At 44.9% G+C, this 17746-nt stretch overlaps 1 protein-coding gene across 13 annotated transcripts in view; it reads left to right on the top strand.

The window, feature by feature from the left end:
* Window positions 1–17746, top strand: part of WWOX (WW domain containing oxidoreductase) — a 958224-nt gene that overhangs the window by 47594 nt on the left and 892884 nt on the right. For all 13 annotated transcript variants that reach the window (XM_082711173.1, XM_082711171.1, XM_082711170.1 and 10 more), the window contains exon 5: window positions 9025–9131. In XM_082711173.1, the coding sequence (XP_082567299.1) occupies window positions 9025–9131 (107 nt within the window). The remainder of the gene's footprint in view (window positions 1–9024; window positions 9132–17746) is intronic.

Genomic DNA, 17746 nt, shown 5'->3' with positions numbered 1-17746 from the left:
AAGAGGCCTAGGTCCTTTGCCTTGACAAGATGACACCGAAAAGAAATGGGTGTTGTTGGTAGGCTGTGGTGTGGGAACCATTTCTCTCAGAAGGACGACAGCTTAGTAAGGTTTGGCTTACATCCTACAAATGCCAAACATGGAAACATATGTCACGAGAGATATAAAGAACACACATCAGATTCCATCGGTCGGTGGAACAAGATACAGAACAGTCAGCAGTTGGGCAGGTGAGTGGTGTTCCCAACTGGATTTTTCCTGCCCTCAGGGGGCTCCTGCAAGTGTGCTGCTTGAACTCACCTGCCCTGGACTCAGTCCACTGCACCTCCTATTTGTCCTTTGATCTTGTGAGTGCCCACGCCTCTGGGCTGCTAGTTTTCTCTGGTGCGGTGCTGACAGTGACATGTCGGAGCGTTGCTGTGAAGAGCACGTATCCCTGAAGCCCCTGGCACGGCAGCCCCCATGTAGTGGCACTCCCACGTCCTCCTCGCCACCTTCTTTGGTCCTTCTCTAAAAACCGGCATGCTCAGAAAATACAGTAGGCCTGTTCTCTTTCCTTTCTCACTTGTCTTGCTCTTTCTCTGTTAAAATTTGTGAAGGCCTATAAATGATCAGTTAGATCCATTCTGTCATTCCCTTGTAGCGTCTTACTCTTATGCTCTACACGTGTGTGCTAAAAATGGAAGTAGCATCTGTGTGGGCATACGCAGGTGAGTTTTCCCAGCCCCCAAGCGATCGCTCACGCGCTCAGGGGGCCAGTGTTAGCACATACGTAGACACATACCTGCCTTCCCTTCGTATGCCACCGAGGGGATCACCTGCGCATGCCGTCCTATGCTTTGATTTCTTTTTTTCTTCGTAATGGAACAGGAGATGTTTCCTTGTTTTTCCCTCTCGGGTCACCTGATTCTGCTGGATGACAGCATGGCCCTTGGCTCTGGATGCGCCATGTACTTCCATTAACAGAGGGGACGTCTGGATGGGTTCCCGTTTTTTGGCTATTGCAAGTGATGCTTGTTGAACGCTCCTGTCGCGTGTTGGCTCACATGGGCGGGTATATCTATAGGACTCGTTTCTGGATGGGGAAGAACTGGGTGAAAGGGTGCGGCCATATACACTTGGGTGGAGATAGCCCAGTTGCCCCCAAAGATGTTGAGTCACTTTGTATGCCACTTTCTTGCTCCCCCCACCATTAATACATGTGGTGGCCTGGTGTGCTGGCACCCTGACCTGCACGGACCCTGCTCCGTTGAGGTGCCCTTACTAAGTCTGTCTTCACTGGGCTGCCTAGGGCCATGTTAATTGCAATCTCTTTGGGCACTTTTCTCTCTGTGATTGCTAACACACGGGAATTGGACGCACTGTCACTGGCAGGTTGGATGAGAGCTTCCTTAGCCAGCCAGCAGCACAAGTAGGCAGCCTGGGGTTCGTCTTGCCTCCTGAGAGATCCCAGGTAGTCACTCAGAATTGATTGTTTAGTTTTAGAAAAGTTCTGGCCTTAGCATTGTACTGCCCCAAACGGCTGGCCATATATCAAGAAGATAGCCCATGTGAATGGGCTGTTCCCTACCTCTGGATCCCCATCTCTCGAATTGGTGTCTTTCTTTGGTAGATATTTATATTTGAGGCCTGTTGATCTTGTGAGGGGTGTTTGGGAGCCTCTTTGTGGGACTTGTTGCCAGCTGTGTAAAAGACACACATTTAAAAGCAGGGTTGGTTATGACTTACTTTCCTCTAGAGAGGCCTGAATAGGTCTTGTAATTTATTAAGAGCTGGCAGTTGCAGTGAGGATGGAAGGAGTGTGATTTCTGACTCTTTGGAACTCAGAGCTATAGAACTGAAACAGCGTGGAAGGTAAACACGCTCGATCAGGCAGGTCAGGCAGCCACAGAACCAGCGGCGTGGGCTATCCGGTCCTGGCACTTGTGGTGTTGACCTTGCAGTGGTGGCCAATGTGTATCCTCCAACTTCACTGGAGACACCCTCAGAGCATTCGATGTCAGTGTCACAGTCAACACTGAGTCACCGTAACTTCATTTAGGCGAATCAGATGGGTTTGGGAAGTATGGTCCTTGTCCTTAGAGGGAGGATCTGGCAAATGCTGAACGCCATGGTTTATTAACGTGAAAATTGTCCCCAAATTTGAATTTTCCCCAAATTTAACTCAGGATGAAAGATAGGCTTCTCTTCTTGTTCTGTACCTGATGGTAGAGCTCCAGGCAGGGGGAGTTGGCTGGTGCTGGAATGTTCCACAACTTGTTGATTCCTTCCTCAAGATTGCTTGAGTGGTGTGTTGGGGGGTGGGGATCACCATCTTCCTGGCCTTTTAATTGTGTGCAGTTGCAAGTAACATTTGTCTCCAGCGTTTCTCAATTATAAATTAATAATAACAACCCATTAGAAATTATGGGTGTTGTAAGCCCCAACTCCTTTGGGCATCTTAATAAAAATGATAATTAAAACCATAATTTACAGTAAATGGGGACACTGCCCAAGTAAATCCACAATATGGAGAAAATTAAAAAACTCAAACCAGAAGGAGCCTTCCTAGCACCAGGGAAAGAACTGGCCTTGTTCTTAGCTCCTACTCGATTGGGAGCTTTGTTGGGACTCGGTTCCCACCCCGATGTCCTTTGTGCCTGTGGAATCGGTGACTCTGTCCCCACCTATCCGTCCTGCCGGTGAGTCTCACCAGCAGCGGTCACCTGCTCCTTCTGCCCCCTCCACCACCACACGCAAACCCAGTCCTCCTTTGTAGTCAGTGCCTGGGTCAGCCGACCAGTGGCTGGCCTCTCGTGTGGCCAGGCTCAGTGGCGAGCCTCCCGTGTGGCCAGGCTGGCGTCTTTGGAGACTTGGGGTGCCCCCTCAGACTGAGACTCAGGCGGTCATCAGGCTCTGGAGAGGTTTGCTTCCCAAATTATTTTCTCATTTTTCTCTGAGCTGTTCGGCCTCAGAGGGCACCCATTCCCTCGGCTGGTCCCACGGCTTCAGTGTCTTCAGCTCAGCCACCTTCTGCAGGACCACCAGAGGCATCTTAAATAGACAGACTAGTAGCGATTGTAACTATTTAATATGTGTCGCGGTCTGCCATGTCGTTGTGGAGTTAGAACACGGAGAGCCGTCACTGTCATTCACGGCGCTCCTCCCTGCTGCCTGCCATGGTCCACGGTTTCCGCTTGTCCGACTTGGCCTTTGTCTCCCGTCTGGTTGCCTGTTCTTCCATTGCGCGGGCCCCTCGCCAGTCCATGCTCTTGTCTTGCCGTGCCCCCAGCCTTTCTTTTTTGTGTCCTCTGGTCATAGCATAGCTCCTGCCCATAGTTTCTGCTACTGTTCAGTGGCATTTGGGAAATGCCAAGAAGGTGGGTTTTAAAACATGTACCACATATATCCCAGTTCCTGTGGGTCGTCCCCCTGCGTTTCCTTGTGTAGGGCAGAGCGCGGCCGCCAGGCCTTCCGTGGGGTAGCTGGCGTCCTGATCTCATGCTTGACCGAGTGGGGCTTGACAGGGTTTTAGTCAAATCTTGAGCAGGTCAGCATGACACATTTTTTGAGGTGTGGCCATCCGGATGTGAAAATTCTGATTGTGGCGGTTTTGTGGCAAGGCTGGAGCATTGTTTCTAGTGTGAATGTCACGTGTTTAATGGGTGTCTCAGCATCAGGTGCCTGCAGTGGTCTGGCCGGTGAAGTCAGCAGTGTGGGTGGTGACTGTGGTGGACAGGAGGCTGCAGACCCTGACTCTAGCTGGTGGTGGCAGTGGGGTGGGGGCCCGGTGTGGCCACTTGTATGCTTTTTCAGAGGTGTTGGACGTCTGCCCTCAGATGGGTAATCTGGGTTTCTAATGCTGGTCACCAGTTCCTGTGAGGAAGGGAGGGAGAGAGGGCAGGACGCGAAGGGGGGAAGGACGGACGAAGCGACGTTTGAGCTGAACAGAACAGGCCGTGGGTTTGATTCATCCCGTGGTCACCGGTCTGTAACCTCCGTTCTCGAGAATGAAAGCTTGTTTGAGAAAAGCGGATATTTAATATTTTTGGGGGGGGTATGTTTTCCCTTTTATGGTTACTTTAATGTTTCTATGCAAAGCTTAAAACCCGACAGCGAGATATTAAACCTTGGTGGCCACTTAATCTTTCTGATCGGATCAGACGTAACAAGTGCTAGGAAGCAGATGCTCCCGTTGTTTTAGAATGTCTTCTATTTTCTTTGTATTATTAGCTTTAAATATTCTTCTGAACGCAGTCGCCACCTCCATGCAGTTAAGCCGGTTCAATTTAAACATTGTCATAAAGTTAATTTTTTATAAGATGAATCAGGTTATTAAATTTAGTAAACCATTGCTTTTATTATTTGCACAAACTTTGGCACTCTGCGGAATTGGCTCAGCACTGCTACATTTAGCTAATTAAACTGGTCATCAGCCGTGGAATTAGGAGCATGAGGGATGCTATTCTCAGGAGCTTTTCCAAGACTTTAGCAGTAGGTAGCATTATTAAACTTTCTTTTCTCTTTCTTTTCTTTTCTTTTCGTTTCGTTTCGTTTCTTTTCTTTTCGTTTCGTTTCCTTTCCTTTCCTCTCTCTTTTCTTTTTCCCCCACAAAACCGCACACTCCGGAGCTATGGTTACTGTGAGCGTGTCATTGTCCTTCCTGCTCCACCTTCATCTTTTGAAATATCCACGCTTTGGTTTGGGCTCCAAAGGCACTTGTAAAAGATAAGAAAATGGAGCTGCGCTCACAGTTTTTAAAAGGAGACCCGCAGCATGGAATGCATTGCTCAGCTAAGGAAAGACCCAAGAGCCAGAGCGTCATTTTACACGACTCGGGTAGAGGGAGTGAGCTCCAGCAGCAGCCGGGGACTCGGTCAAACCGAGAGGCTGCCGACTTGCGGCTGCGGCCCGCCACTGTCATCACGTTGGGCGCCTGCCTTCCTTTCCTTAATAAAAAGCCCTTTGCCGTATGTCATTTTGTCCACTGAGATGGCATGACTTAAACAGGTGTGTTTGGGAAGATAAACTTTGATAGGAAACGGGCATGCTCTTCCCCACAGATTTCTAGGTAGCGTCATTAAAAACCATGGTGAGCCCCATTTTTGCAGGATCTTAGTATTTATTCATTATTTTAGAAAGGGCTATCAGTGTTGTTCGTTCGTTGTTACCAGAGGGCTGTCAGTGTTGTTTGACACAACTTGGATTGTTTTGCAGCAGTCTGGAGTTGTAGCCTATTAACAACTCTAAGAACCATCCGTTCCTTTGGCATGTGTTTGTTGAATCCTACTGGGTGTTCCTTCATCCCCTGGCACAGAGGGATAAAAAAGGCCCACATTCTAAGGAGTTTGTAGCTAAACTGGTAAATGGAGCCTGGGGTCAGCCGGGCCCTGCATTGTCTCAGTGTCCTCTTGGTCCCTTAAAAAGATGGTTGCTTGTGAAAGACCAAGCATTATGTCTGCCGTCTTACCATAATCATTTTTTTTTAATACTCTCTAATGAAAATATGATGAAAAATATTCCTGATTATTGCTCCGACCTGGACATTTCCCAGGGACGCAGAGTCCACCATCTCAACAAGATCTTGTGGGAGTGCAGGGGAAGTCATTTTTGGTCACTTCGCATTCCTTCCATATGGCTGTCAGCATTTCATTAGTCTGATTGATGTAGCACATCAGTTAGCAAGATTTCGCCCTATGCCTGCTCCCATCCAGTTTTGGAACAGCTGGGCTACAAAACCTGGTGTTTTACTTCTTTCTCTTTTCCCCAAATGATGTACATGCTTCTTGCCAATGGTGGTAAGTGGTGTAATTGGCATCACAGATCAAAATTAGTAAACTTTAGGTTATTGTCTTCTTGCTCCGTGACTCAAAGATACCGGCTTCAATGAACTTTCACTACATACACCAGGGAGGTTGCAAACCGATATAGATGTTAAGTATTTTAGACTTGAAATCCTTTGGGCATCATATTAGAATCAGATTCAAGTATAGGATGTTGTCCTTACATAATGATAAGTGAATATCTTGGTATATAGAACTTGGCATCATCTGAAAAATAAGTCAACTCAATAGTGAAGTTCACATGCATTCTGGACCCAGTATCCACACAAACAGAATGGTGGCTGTTGCGGGTCATTTCCTTAAATTCTGGTTGATGTTAAAACTAGTCAACTCTTGGGCTGCTGCTGGGAGCAGATCGAGGAGAGAGTGTTCGTTTTCAGTCATACCGAGTGTGCTGTATCTGATAGGTCATACGAGTCAGATAGGAGACACAGGCTTTACACCAAAGATTTTGGAAAGAATGGGAATTAACACTTGTTTTCCACCTACTATTGTTCTATTGGGCTCCTAGTATTTACTGGTTACTCCACATTTTAAGAAAGGGTCTCTGGGTTTCTGATGGGTTAAAGGCGTAACTCACCGCTTATAATTAGCTAGAGCTGGGGTCGACATCGGTGTCAGACTCCTGACTTTGAGTTTCACACTGTGCTGTGCTGGCTTCCCCTGAGAGCTCGTTTATATAAATAGTCTGGCCTCCATGAAGATTAGATAGATGGAAGATAGGAGGGAACGAATTTTGCTAGACTCTTTCACGTGGCAATCTCAGTAACATAATGGTACTCTGATTTTTCGTACATGCAAACAGTATCTTGGAAATAGTTGTCTGTGGTCATTGGACATGGCTTTGGTGGAATTGCATTGCTGCTCCCTCTAGTAGGACTGATTCATGTGTTTGGGTGTACTCCGTGTGGTCTCCCGCACAGTTTACAAGAGAAGATGTGCCTTAGAGCAGTGATGGGGGGTTCGGGCTCTCAAATTAGATTTCATTAGAGTTCTGGTTGTTCCACATCTTGGCCAACATTTGGTCTGGTCATCTGAAAAAACAGTTTTTGAAACAATTTTAACCATTGTAGTAATGGTTATGTAATAGTATCGCATTGTATCTTTTAAATTTTTTCATCTCATTTTATCTTTGATTTACACTTGTCTCATGACTAAAGAGTTTTTAAAAAGGCTTATAAGATGTTGGGTTTTTCTTCTATTTTTTTTAAGATTTTATTTATTTATTTGACACACGGCAAGAGAGGGAACATAAGTGGGAGGGTGGGAGAGGGAGAAGCAGGTTTCCTGCTGAGCAGAGAGCCCAATGGGGGGCTAGATCCCAGGATCCTGGGATCATGACCTGAGCTGAAGACAGATGGTTAACAACTTACTCTTTCTCTATTATGTGGAAGAATTTTCGGAAGATCGATGTTTTTATTTTCTTAAATGTTTGGTAGCCTTTCTGTTAAAAAAAAAAACAGATGCAGAGTTTTCATTTTGAGGCTTTTCTTTAAATATAGAATTTTTCCTAGATTATGCACTGTTATTATCACCAGAGTAATTCTGCTATGTTTTCCAAAACTTACTTACAAACTACTATTGTTATCATTTCGATTTTACCCTAAACTTAATATTTGTATTACTTTGTTACTTTCTGCACCTCCCGATTTTTCCTCCTGTTTGAAGAGCATCCTTGAATCTCTCCCCTAGTTCACTTCTGCCCATAGCTGGTGACATAGCCTCCTAGCTTTTTGTTTGTCTGGTTTGGTTTATTTAAAAATTTGTTCACCTTGGGGCACCTGGATGGCTCAGTGGGTTAAGCTTCTGCCTTCGGCTCAGGTCATGATCTCAGGGTCCTGGGATCCAGCCCCGCATTGGGCTCTCTGCTCGGCAGGGAGCCTGCTTCCTCCTCTCTCTCTGCCTGCTTCTCTGCCTACTTGTGATCTATCTGTCAAATAAATAAAATCTTAAAAAAAAAAAATTTGTTCACCTTTATTTTTGAGGAATACTTGCACTGGGGACGCCAAAGCCGGCTCATCTCTCTTGTCTTTTCTGTTTTTCCAGTGCGCCCCCGCCCCGCCCCGCTGCCCCCCCCACCAAATCCTTACTTAAAATGTCCCTCTGATGCCTTCAAGGCTGTGTGTGTGCACGTGTGTAGGTTTCGTCCAGTTCTTCTCATTGCTCCCAGTGGGAGCAGGTGGCCGCCGTTGTGGGATACGTGTAGCACAGTACAGAGCACATCACCCAGAGCATAGTAAATAGGTTGTATATTTATTTTCCTTTTCAGGCCAGTTTTTTCTTATTAGACTATGAGCTCTTGAAGGGCAGTGGCCATATCTGAGTCCTTAAATGTCCTTAGTCTTTATATTATGTGTGTGTGTATATATATATATATATATTTTTTAAAGATTTTATTTATTTATTTGACAGAGATCACAAGTAGGCAGAGAGGCAGGCAGAGAGAGAGAGAAAGGAGGAAGCAGGCTCCCCGCTAAGCAGAGAGCCCGATGCGGGGCTGGATCCCAGGACCCTGAGATCATGACCTGAGCCGAAGGCAGTGGCTTAACCCACTGAGCCACCCAGGCACCCCTGCATATTTTTTTTTTAAGATTTTTATTTATTTGACACACAGAGAGATCACAAGTAGGCAGAGAGGCAGACAGAAAGAGAGGAGGAAGCAGGCTCCCTGCTGAGCAGAGAGCAGAGAGTCCGATGCGGGGCTCAATCCCAGGACCCTGAGATCATGACCTGAGCCGAAGGCAGAGGCTTACCCCCCCTGAGCCGTCCAGGCTCCCCCCCTTAGTCTTTATATTTAACACAGATCTGCTCATCAGGCAGTGGTTATATATGGCAGACTGTGCTGTGGGCTCTTCTGTGGTTTTTCCTACACCGTTGGGGATGGTGTGTTCTTGGGCTAGGTTTTCTCAACCTCAACAGTGTTGACATTTATTGCCAGATGATTCTTTCTTGTGGGGATTGTCTTGTGCTTTGTAAGGTATTTTTTGCACCCCTGACCCTCACACACTAGATGCTAGTAGCACCCTGTCCCCAGTTGTGACCACTGAAAATGTCTCTAGACATTTGCACCTGTCTATCAGGGGACAGATTGCCTCTGGCTGAGAGCCCCTCTGGTAGTGTGTGTGGTGCTCAGTAAAGGCCGTTCAGCTGAGTCAATGCTTTGCATTATGTTTTCTAATGTTGACTTTCCTCTAAACTGTAGGGTTTGAAACTGCCAAGTCTTTTGCCCTCCATGGTGCCCATGTGATCCTTGCCTGTAGGAATATGACAAGGGCCAATGAAGCTGTGTCGCGGATTTTAGGAGAATGGGTAAGTAAACCCCTGACCATTTTTTTTTTTTTTTTAATTGTCAGATACACATGCTGGGATAAACACATGGAGGTTTTAGTGCAGTGCATAAAGTTTATTGCTCTTGGAATAACGTTTTCTTTATTTTTAAAGTCATACTCATTTTGTTTATTTTATGAATGAAAGGACCAACAGGCCTGTTATCCACACATTGTTTATGGTTCATTGTCAATGTCATCTGCTTTATTAGTCAGAGGCTTGAGAATATTTACTCATTCAGCTCATTTATTAAGAAAATAAAATGTGGTTAATGCCCATGCATGCAGCTGAGAGTTTGTTATGCTTATGGTTTTTAGGATTAGGAAGCGGTGGGCTTTAACACCATCTCTGTTTTTTACTTTTCACTTCTCTCTCTCTGTGTGGGTGTTGGTGCTGGTAAGTCTGTGCACAAACATTTATTGAGGGCCTGAGGTCCTCTTGAGGCTGAGGACATGGCATATCAGACAGAACAAAATCCCCGCCCTCCCTTGGGCTTTACTTCCTACGTATGGAGAAATGGACTGTAAGGGATTATTTAACATACTGCCGGGTTGTTATAAATGCAGTGAAGTGTGGTAAAGCAGAGAAGGATGAACAGTTACAACATGGGCTATTTTACTTGGGGTACTTAGCAGAGAACCCTCTGAAGTCGTGGCATTTCATATGAGACTGGGCCGAAGTAAAGTAGCAAGCCATGCCGGTGTCCGGGGAAATGGTTTCTAAGAGGTGGGAACAGCATGTGCCGAGGCACAGAAGTAGGAGTGTGCCTGGAGGATTCAGGATCAGCACGGAAGCCTGTGTGGCTAGAGCCAGATGGCAGAGGTGGAGGTGACAGAGGTGCTGCGGGGTTGTCCCTATGGCCTCAGAGTCAGTGAGGAAGGCGACAGCAGGGGGTCTGATCTAGAGAGTGGCCCGGGTCAGTCACTTTTGTAGAATGGTTGCTGGGCTTTGGCATGAAGTATATACCATGTTCATTTATTTGCTTGTCATTTATTCACATGTTTACGATGTGAACCCTGTCATAGGTACTGGGGGATATACTGTCTCTGTACAGCTTTCAGCCCAGAGCAGAAATCAGGTTTAACCAAAGACACAGAAACATCAATGTGAACTTGGAATGGTGTTACTAGGTACTAGGAAGGATTTAGTACCTACCTAGTACCTTCCTAGTACCTACCTAGTACCTACCTAGGACCTAGTACCTAGTACTCCAAAAATGGTGATAAGGCCTGGAGCTGGGGGAGTTTGGAGTCTCTGAGAAGGAAGTAACTGAGCTAAGATCTCAGGAAACACCTGGGGGAGGACAGAGAAGGTCAGACTGGGCAGAGGGAATGGGCTGTGTGAATGGCCCTGGGAGGAAGAGGGGGATATGGAGGAGGAGACCCTCCAGTGGCTGGGAGCAGAGCATAGAGCATGTCTGACAATCCTTCCCAAGGCTGTCTTTGTTTTCTTACCTTTTTTTTTTTTTTTAAGATTTATTTATTTATTTATTTATTAGAAAGAGAGAGAGAGAGAGCAGGAGCACGAGGGGTAGAGCAAGGGTCAGAGAGAATCTAAAGCCCCACACTGAATGCAGAACCCGACAGGGGGACTCGATCTCAGGACCCTGAGATCACAATCTACACCAATACCAAGAGTCAGATGTGCCACCCAGGCACACCTGCTCCTTTTTTTTTTTTTTTTTAAATTAAAGATGTCTTCATTTTCTGAACACTGTGGAAGATTTCTTGCCATTGGAAGAGACAGACCATGATTCCTTTAGGAGAATGTCTGGTGTTCTAAGCTAAAAAGTGATCAAAGTTAAGAAAAGGAAGATTTGTTCTGCTTTTTTATAGTATATTTCAAATGAAATATTTCAAATTCAGTATATATTTCAAATGAGCCCTTGTCTTTAGTTCTCTGGGTTATTTTTTCAGTTAAATAAAAAAAAATATGGGGCCTATTTTCTTCTGCTGGTCTTAGTATCTCTTTAAGGCTTAATCGCCTGTGTTAGGTGATGTAGTAATCACCTTCAGAGACGTAGAAGGTGAACAGATGGTAACATAGGGTCTGAATGTTCACACAGGCCCGTGAAGGTAGAAAATAAAAAGCAAACTCCCTTCCAGTCCTTTTCTTAGAAGGTAAATATTATTAACCATTTCTTTTATCTCCTAGCAGACATACACATGTTGTTACATACTTCGATTTTTTTTCCACTTAATACCATTTGGAGATCTTTTCTAATCAGTCATGTAGGTCCACCTCGTTTTTGGCTGCTGTATAATCTCCATCATGTGCTTATGCTCCAACTTATCTGAGCAGTTTCCCTTTCAGTGGACCTTTAGGTTGTTGGCATTGTTTTGCTATTCCAAGTGATGCTTTCTTAAAGTTCAGTTCTCTATATTTTCACCACAAATTGAGTATAAACTTTGCTACGGTGAGCATTCTTCAAATATGCTTTCATGAGGGACACAGGGCAGAGTCTTAGCAGTGGACCCATTGATTTAAAGCGTGTTTGTATTTACAGTTTTATTAGCAGCTTCCCAGTTGTCATCTAGGGGGATCGTAGCGGTTTCTATCCCCACTGTTAACGTGGAAGACAAGAGTTATCTAGCAACAGTGTCAAACCTGTAACATTTTGCCCATATAATGTTATACTTAAATTGGGAAGAATGGAATTCAGTGGCCCTAATGATATCCTAAGAACCATGTTGTACCATGATATGAATATTTAAGGCAGTCTTGGAAGGTAATACTAAAACACAAATGTTTATGCATTTAAAAAATTATCTTCTTTCTTCTTTATATATAAGCACAGGTGCATCTGTATTAAACACTTTATAACCCTTGTTTGAGGCAAAGAGGCAGGAGGCCCTGGGTGTTCCCTGTTTACCTGTGGGGCCTCAGCAAACCTTTCAATCTGTTTTGTTTCTCTGTTTCCTCACCTCTGACAAAGAAGGTTGAGTGGTAGGAACATAAAGACACAGCGTTTAGTTTCTTTTTCTTGCATTTGAAGCCGTACTTGGGTCTCTAGGAGTCACTTTCCGATGACACACACATCCTTGCCTGCTTTCCTTCTGTAGTCGCAGTCACTTGACGTCATCTGGCCAGCAGTGCTCTCAGAGAAAGAGTTACTCCAAAATAGTCACTGCCAGATACATGAGTTAAGGAAATGGAAACAAAAACAAAACTAATGTTCGCATGGCAATTTAGACATTTAAATCAAATTTTGTAGGTTGTAGACTAATCTCTTTATCATATCTCATCTGTTCGCTTTTTCCCTGTGAGCACCATTATACCATTTCCTCATCCCCCTAGATTACGATTACGGAAGCTCAAATGTGGTACCAAAAGCCATTTCGAATCATTGCACCATCACCATAGTGTCAAGTGTGTGCGAACCTGCCTTTGTGATCCACGTCGAGCTGCCCTCACTACCCCATCGTCGGCGCGTGCTGGGGCTGGCTTCCTTCAGGCCCTCACCCCATCTCTGTGCCGGGACTTACTCTGGCACATCATTAAATACCACCTTCTTGTGTTTCTCAAGGTCAATTTGATTGACTCTGGTTTTTCCAGCTGCTAGCCGGCTTGAGCATGTTCATACTTTGTCTGGGAGGAAGCCTCTCGGTAGCAGAGTCGGGAAGGTACTGCAGCATATTGGCGCCTCACGGGAGACTCTCGAAATGATCCAAAGTTTTTTGTTGCAGCAAAAGCTCACTCTGAAGTCTGTGGGCCATTTGGCTTAGTGTTGGCTCGTGTGTGCCAGGGCTCTGCGGGCATTCTCAGCTTGGCTCTGGAGTTGGAGTTCGTGCCTCCTTCCCCAACTTGTTCTTACCTGCCTGGTCTTTCCTTCCCTGCCTTCACGGCGCATTCTAGAACTGCCGTGTTCCAGAACATTCGCGTCTGCCTCCAAGCTGGTGGGACGTTATTCTCACGCTCACCACAGGACAGATAACAACCACCCTTCATCGAGTCCCTGTCATGTGCTCTCTCCCGGGTGAGGCACTTCGTAGCCCTGCTCAGGCAATGCGAAAGCCTGGTTTTCTCCTTTTTACAGAAGAGCTATGGGAGGGCTCAGGGTGAAGGGACCCTCCCAGCGTCACACAGCTGATGAGCCCCGAGGCAGGTTCCTGGCACAGTTGGTTCATCTGGCTTCCAAAGGGAAAGTCTATCTACTTCGTGGCCTGGCTTTACTACCACATTCGGCATCATGCATGTTCATGACCTTTCAGGTTTTTTTTTTTGCTTTCAGCATTGCTAGTTGCTATTTGAGGGATTAATTTCAGGATTAACCCTAGTTTCTCACAGGAAGCAACACCCATGTACCTTATTGTTCTAAGCAATCCCTTTTCATTCAAGACATCCTTTACAGAGTTCTCAGACCAGTTTTTGGGGATCTAGCTATTTAGTAAAATACAACTTAAATGAAAACACATTCCATATGGAATTTTATTACAAGCCTCTATGTAATTATGACTACTAATAATTATTTCATGGGGAAATGCCCTCCTGCTGTGATGTTTTGGGTACTTGGAAGTTAGTAATAAGAATTGAAAACAATTAAAATTGGATATCATGGACAATATAGAAGTAAACTACCCTCTTAAAAGGCCAAACCATTTAGCATAGTTTAAAGAGGAGGGAAGGGCGGGAGGCCCATCATTCCCTAACTGTATTTAAATGAAGAGCCTCTGGAACTGGGGTTTAGTACCTGTGTTGTTAAGCAGTCCTCTTTAGGAGGATGTGATCTAACTCATTTATGGCTGTAAGTGGATTATGGACTAGGATCCTCTCCCTCTAAGACAAGCACCTAATTTTTCCTGAAGCATGGCAACAAGCCCATATGGCTGGCTGAATAGCACGTTTACTTTCCTGTTTTCAGGATGGGGTGGATTCTCTTTTATTTAGCAGCACTGTCTGGCTATTAGGAGTCCATGTGAGTTCTCTACGTTTGGGACACTGATAGATGTGTCTGAGTGCCTCCTGTGCTGTGCGGTTGATACTTTCCTTTCTTCCATAAGTATTTATCCAAGGCAAGTTCCGTTGCTGTGTTTATGGAGGTATGGCCCGTCCCACTCTCCATCCTGAAATCTGAGGACCTCCAGAGGCATCGTATACAAAGAACTATAGTTGATCGGGTATCAAAACGCGTTTTATAAACAGCCGCAAGTCCAGCAACCCAGTGTAGAGCTCTCCGAAGGCCCAAGAGGGGGCTCCCACTTCCTCTCTCTTCTCTCACCTTGTTACCATTCCTGAGTTTTAGATTCTTAAAACTTGGGAAATGAAGTGTCTCGTCCTGGGGAGCAAGGAGGTTGAATAGAGCTAAAAGGAGCTGGGCCTGAGACCATCTGTCTGCCCACCGGTTGTGTGCAGGATCAAAAGCGGCCATGGCTAGGGTTGCTGGAGGGAATCAAAGGAGTCGGGGAGGGGGCGCCTGGGTGGCTCAGTGGGTTAAAGCCTCTGCCTTTTGGCTCAGGTCATGATCCTAGTGTCCTGGGATCAAGACCCGAGTGGAGCCCCGCATCGGGCTCTCTGCTCAGCAGGGAGCCTGCTTCCTCCTCTCTCTCTGCCTGCCTCTCTGCCTACTTGGGATCTCTGTCTGTCAAATAAATAAATAAAATCTTTAAAAAAAAAAAAAAAGTGGGGGAGGTCAGCCTGCCTCAGGTGTGCCAGGCCCTTACTCAATCTGCTTATCACTTAAAAGACTTCACATATAGGGGCTGCCCATTATTGAAATGTGGGGTCCAATGAATATTCAGAAGCTCTAGCATCTACTAGAGATGGAGATAACCAACGAGGTGGGCAGAAGTGGCCTGGTCTGTGAAGAGGGGCTGGCTGATGGCCCTCCCTTGGAGGTGACCCACCTGATTCCTCAGAATGTGGCTTGGACCTATTCCCCATCATAAGGGAGGAGTGACTCAACTATGTTTAGTTTGGTGAGAAACTTTGGTCCCCAAGGAAGACTTCGAGCCCATGCTTTTCTAACTTCTGCTTTTACTTGGCCTAGACTTCAGGTTTTACTAGAGACTGGTTAGGATGACATGCCCTTGGCCGGGAGGATGCAGCAGGGATCCAGCTCAGCTGCTCTCGTTTTCTCATGGGTATTTTTTTTTTTTTTTTTTAAGTGTGGAAGCTATACCTTTAATTTTCATTAATAATCATTTTCTTGCAATAAGTTCTCATATTGTTCTAGTATGTCTTCAGTTTGTTAAGAAAGACTCAAATTAACCACTTATCTTATTTTCTTTTTTCATCTCATTGTTTTCTAAAAATCTCATGGGTATTTTAGCCAAGATTCCCAAGAGGTCTAGAGAAGGCAGGCTTAGTGGTCTTCAGGATACCTCCTGGGCAGATAGGGCAGATCATCTCCAGCTGATGGCCATTGCTATAAAATATGCTCTGTTATGTCACCCTGTGACCTTGGATGAGTTTCTTAACTTCTCCAACCATGGTTTCTTCATCTGTAAAATACAAATAATTATATCTATGCCAGGAGACCTGAGTAGTTGTGAGTATTAAATGCACTGACCATGTGTCTGTGTAGTATTTAGCATGTTGCTGGGGGTAGATTGAGTATTCAGTTCCATTTCATCCGCTGCCATGAGTAACACTAATATCAATTTCTTATTCGTATGTGAAGGTACAAGTGATACTTACTCTTCTTAACCTCTCCAGGTGGGTCCAAGAGGAGCTGTAGGGAGGATGTTTATCAGCATGATTCAAGTGGAGTTGCAATGAATTCTTTCTTTGTCTTCCTGTGTCTGGACTCCTACATTTTATTAGATGTGTATTTAGTTTGTTGATTAGTATTTTCCAGTGGAGCTCATATTAGCACTCAACTGTCATTTGAAAAGCCATCTTAATTATTTATGAGATTGCTTTTTCTTTTGTATTTACAAAGAAATACACTTTGCATATATTTAGGAAAGATGATTAAGGGATCAGTCATCAGGAACAGCTAGCGATGGCTTATACCAAAATGGTTATTGAGAAAGCAGGGCGATGAGGGGTAAAAAGAAAAGATTTATTAGTCAGAGGTAATGGGATATGCATGTGTTAGGGAGAGCGCATGCCCGGTTGACTGTAACCACACAGTTTGATGCTGGCGGGACTGAAGTGTCATAATTATTCCCGTCTTCGATTGAGTTGATAGTGAGGCTGTTTATCTCATTGGAGGGAGGGCATGTGGAAAGCTGACAGAATCGTGTCCTATTGCAGCCTCACTGATAAGGATTGGAAATGATGGTTTTAGTAGTATTTGCAGATATGGAGGGCTTGGTACCAAGCAGTGTATTAGGCACATGGGTTTGACACTTCTCTGTGCTTTTAATAGACACCAGTACCTTATGTTTTCATGACATGGTATTAAGAGTGAAGGGGTGGGATGCTGAGGAATAAATGGCTTGTATTTTTGAGGACCACTGGAGAAATTCAGCTACTGTTAGACTCCCTCAGATGTACTCAGTGGCTTTATGATCTGGTGTAGCTTTGGCATTTGTGGGAATTTCCCCTTTGAGAATAAAAGCTTAAATTCCTTAATGTGGCTTTATAGGTTAGAGGCCTTTGGTATGATGCCTTCTTTTATGTAGTGTGAGTGTTGGGGGGAGGCAGGCAGCTCGTGATGCTTGTCTGAGTTGGTGACTTGGCTCGGGAAGGATGACCATCATTCAAGGCATCGTGAGTTAGAGGGCTCATCCCCATTGTTCTGAACTTTAGCTAAACGAAAAATATAAAAACTATTAATATTATTAATAGTTGTAGATTATTGGGAAAAATACATCTTAAATCAGCTGCTCGATTGGTTCCTCATTTCTTTGCTTTAAAAATTGTTTTTATGTGTAGTATTGGATTTTCAATAAATAAAGTATGATATAAATAAGTCTGCGTGCCAGTGAGAACTATATAAACCACTTGCTTAAATCAATAAGCACATGCACACACACACAAAGGTAAAGATAAAGTTCTAGAGTTTCCTCTTAGGACACTTCCGTTTTCAAAATGTCACGTTATTATTATCCCCTGCATATGGGGTTGAGTGTTCATATTTGTGTCTCTGTAAGGCATGTTGCTTAGCGTTTAGCAATGAAATATCTATGGTATGTGTTAAACCCACTTTGCAGATGAGGCGCTGGATGCTAGCTGAGGTGAAGGGGCTTGCCTAGGCTCACCAAGCTGGGAGTTTGGGGGTGGATCTTGGGTGTGAAGCCATATTTGCCTGGCTCCAAAGCCATCTTGTAACCTAATCCAAAATTCCTGGTGTGCGTTGTGTAAAAATACCAGCCTCTGTTTTTCAAAGTCTTTTCCAAAGACTGTATTCATAGAGGGTTGCATGTTTATATGTGAATGTTTCTCTGCTCATGATAACGAGGGTCTCTGTGACTGCCTAGGAGAGAGAGCTTCCTGGGTCCCTTTTGGTAATCTGGTGGAGCTGATGTACCTCACCTCACCAAATCCGCTCTCCTACCCAGACCTCCACTCCAAGTGGCACATGGAGTATTTACTGTCCTACTTGGGTTGCTTATTTGACCTTTCTTGTCACAGGCTCTGGAAAGATTCTTTATCAGATAACAAATGATATATTCGCCTCATTGACATAATTGTTGTTAAAATATTCTGAG

Source organism: Mustela nivalis (genome assembly GCF_964662115.1).
Source record: "Mustela nivalis genome assembly, chromosome: 18".
NCBI classification, from domain to species: domain Eukaryota; kingdom Metazoa; phylum Chordata; class Mammalia; order Carnivora; family Mustelidae; genus Mustela; species Mustela nivalis.
This window is presented reverse-complemented; position numbering and strand designations above follow the sequence as displayed.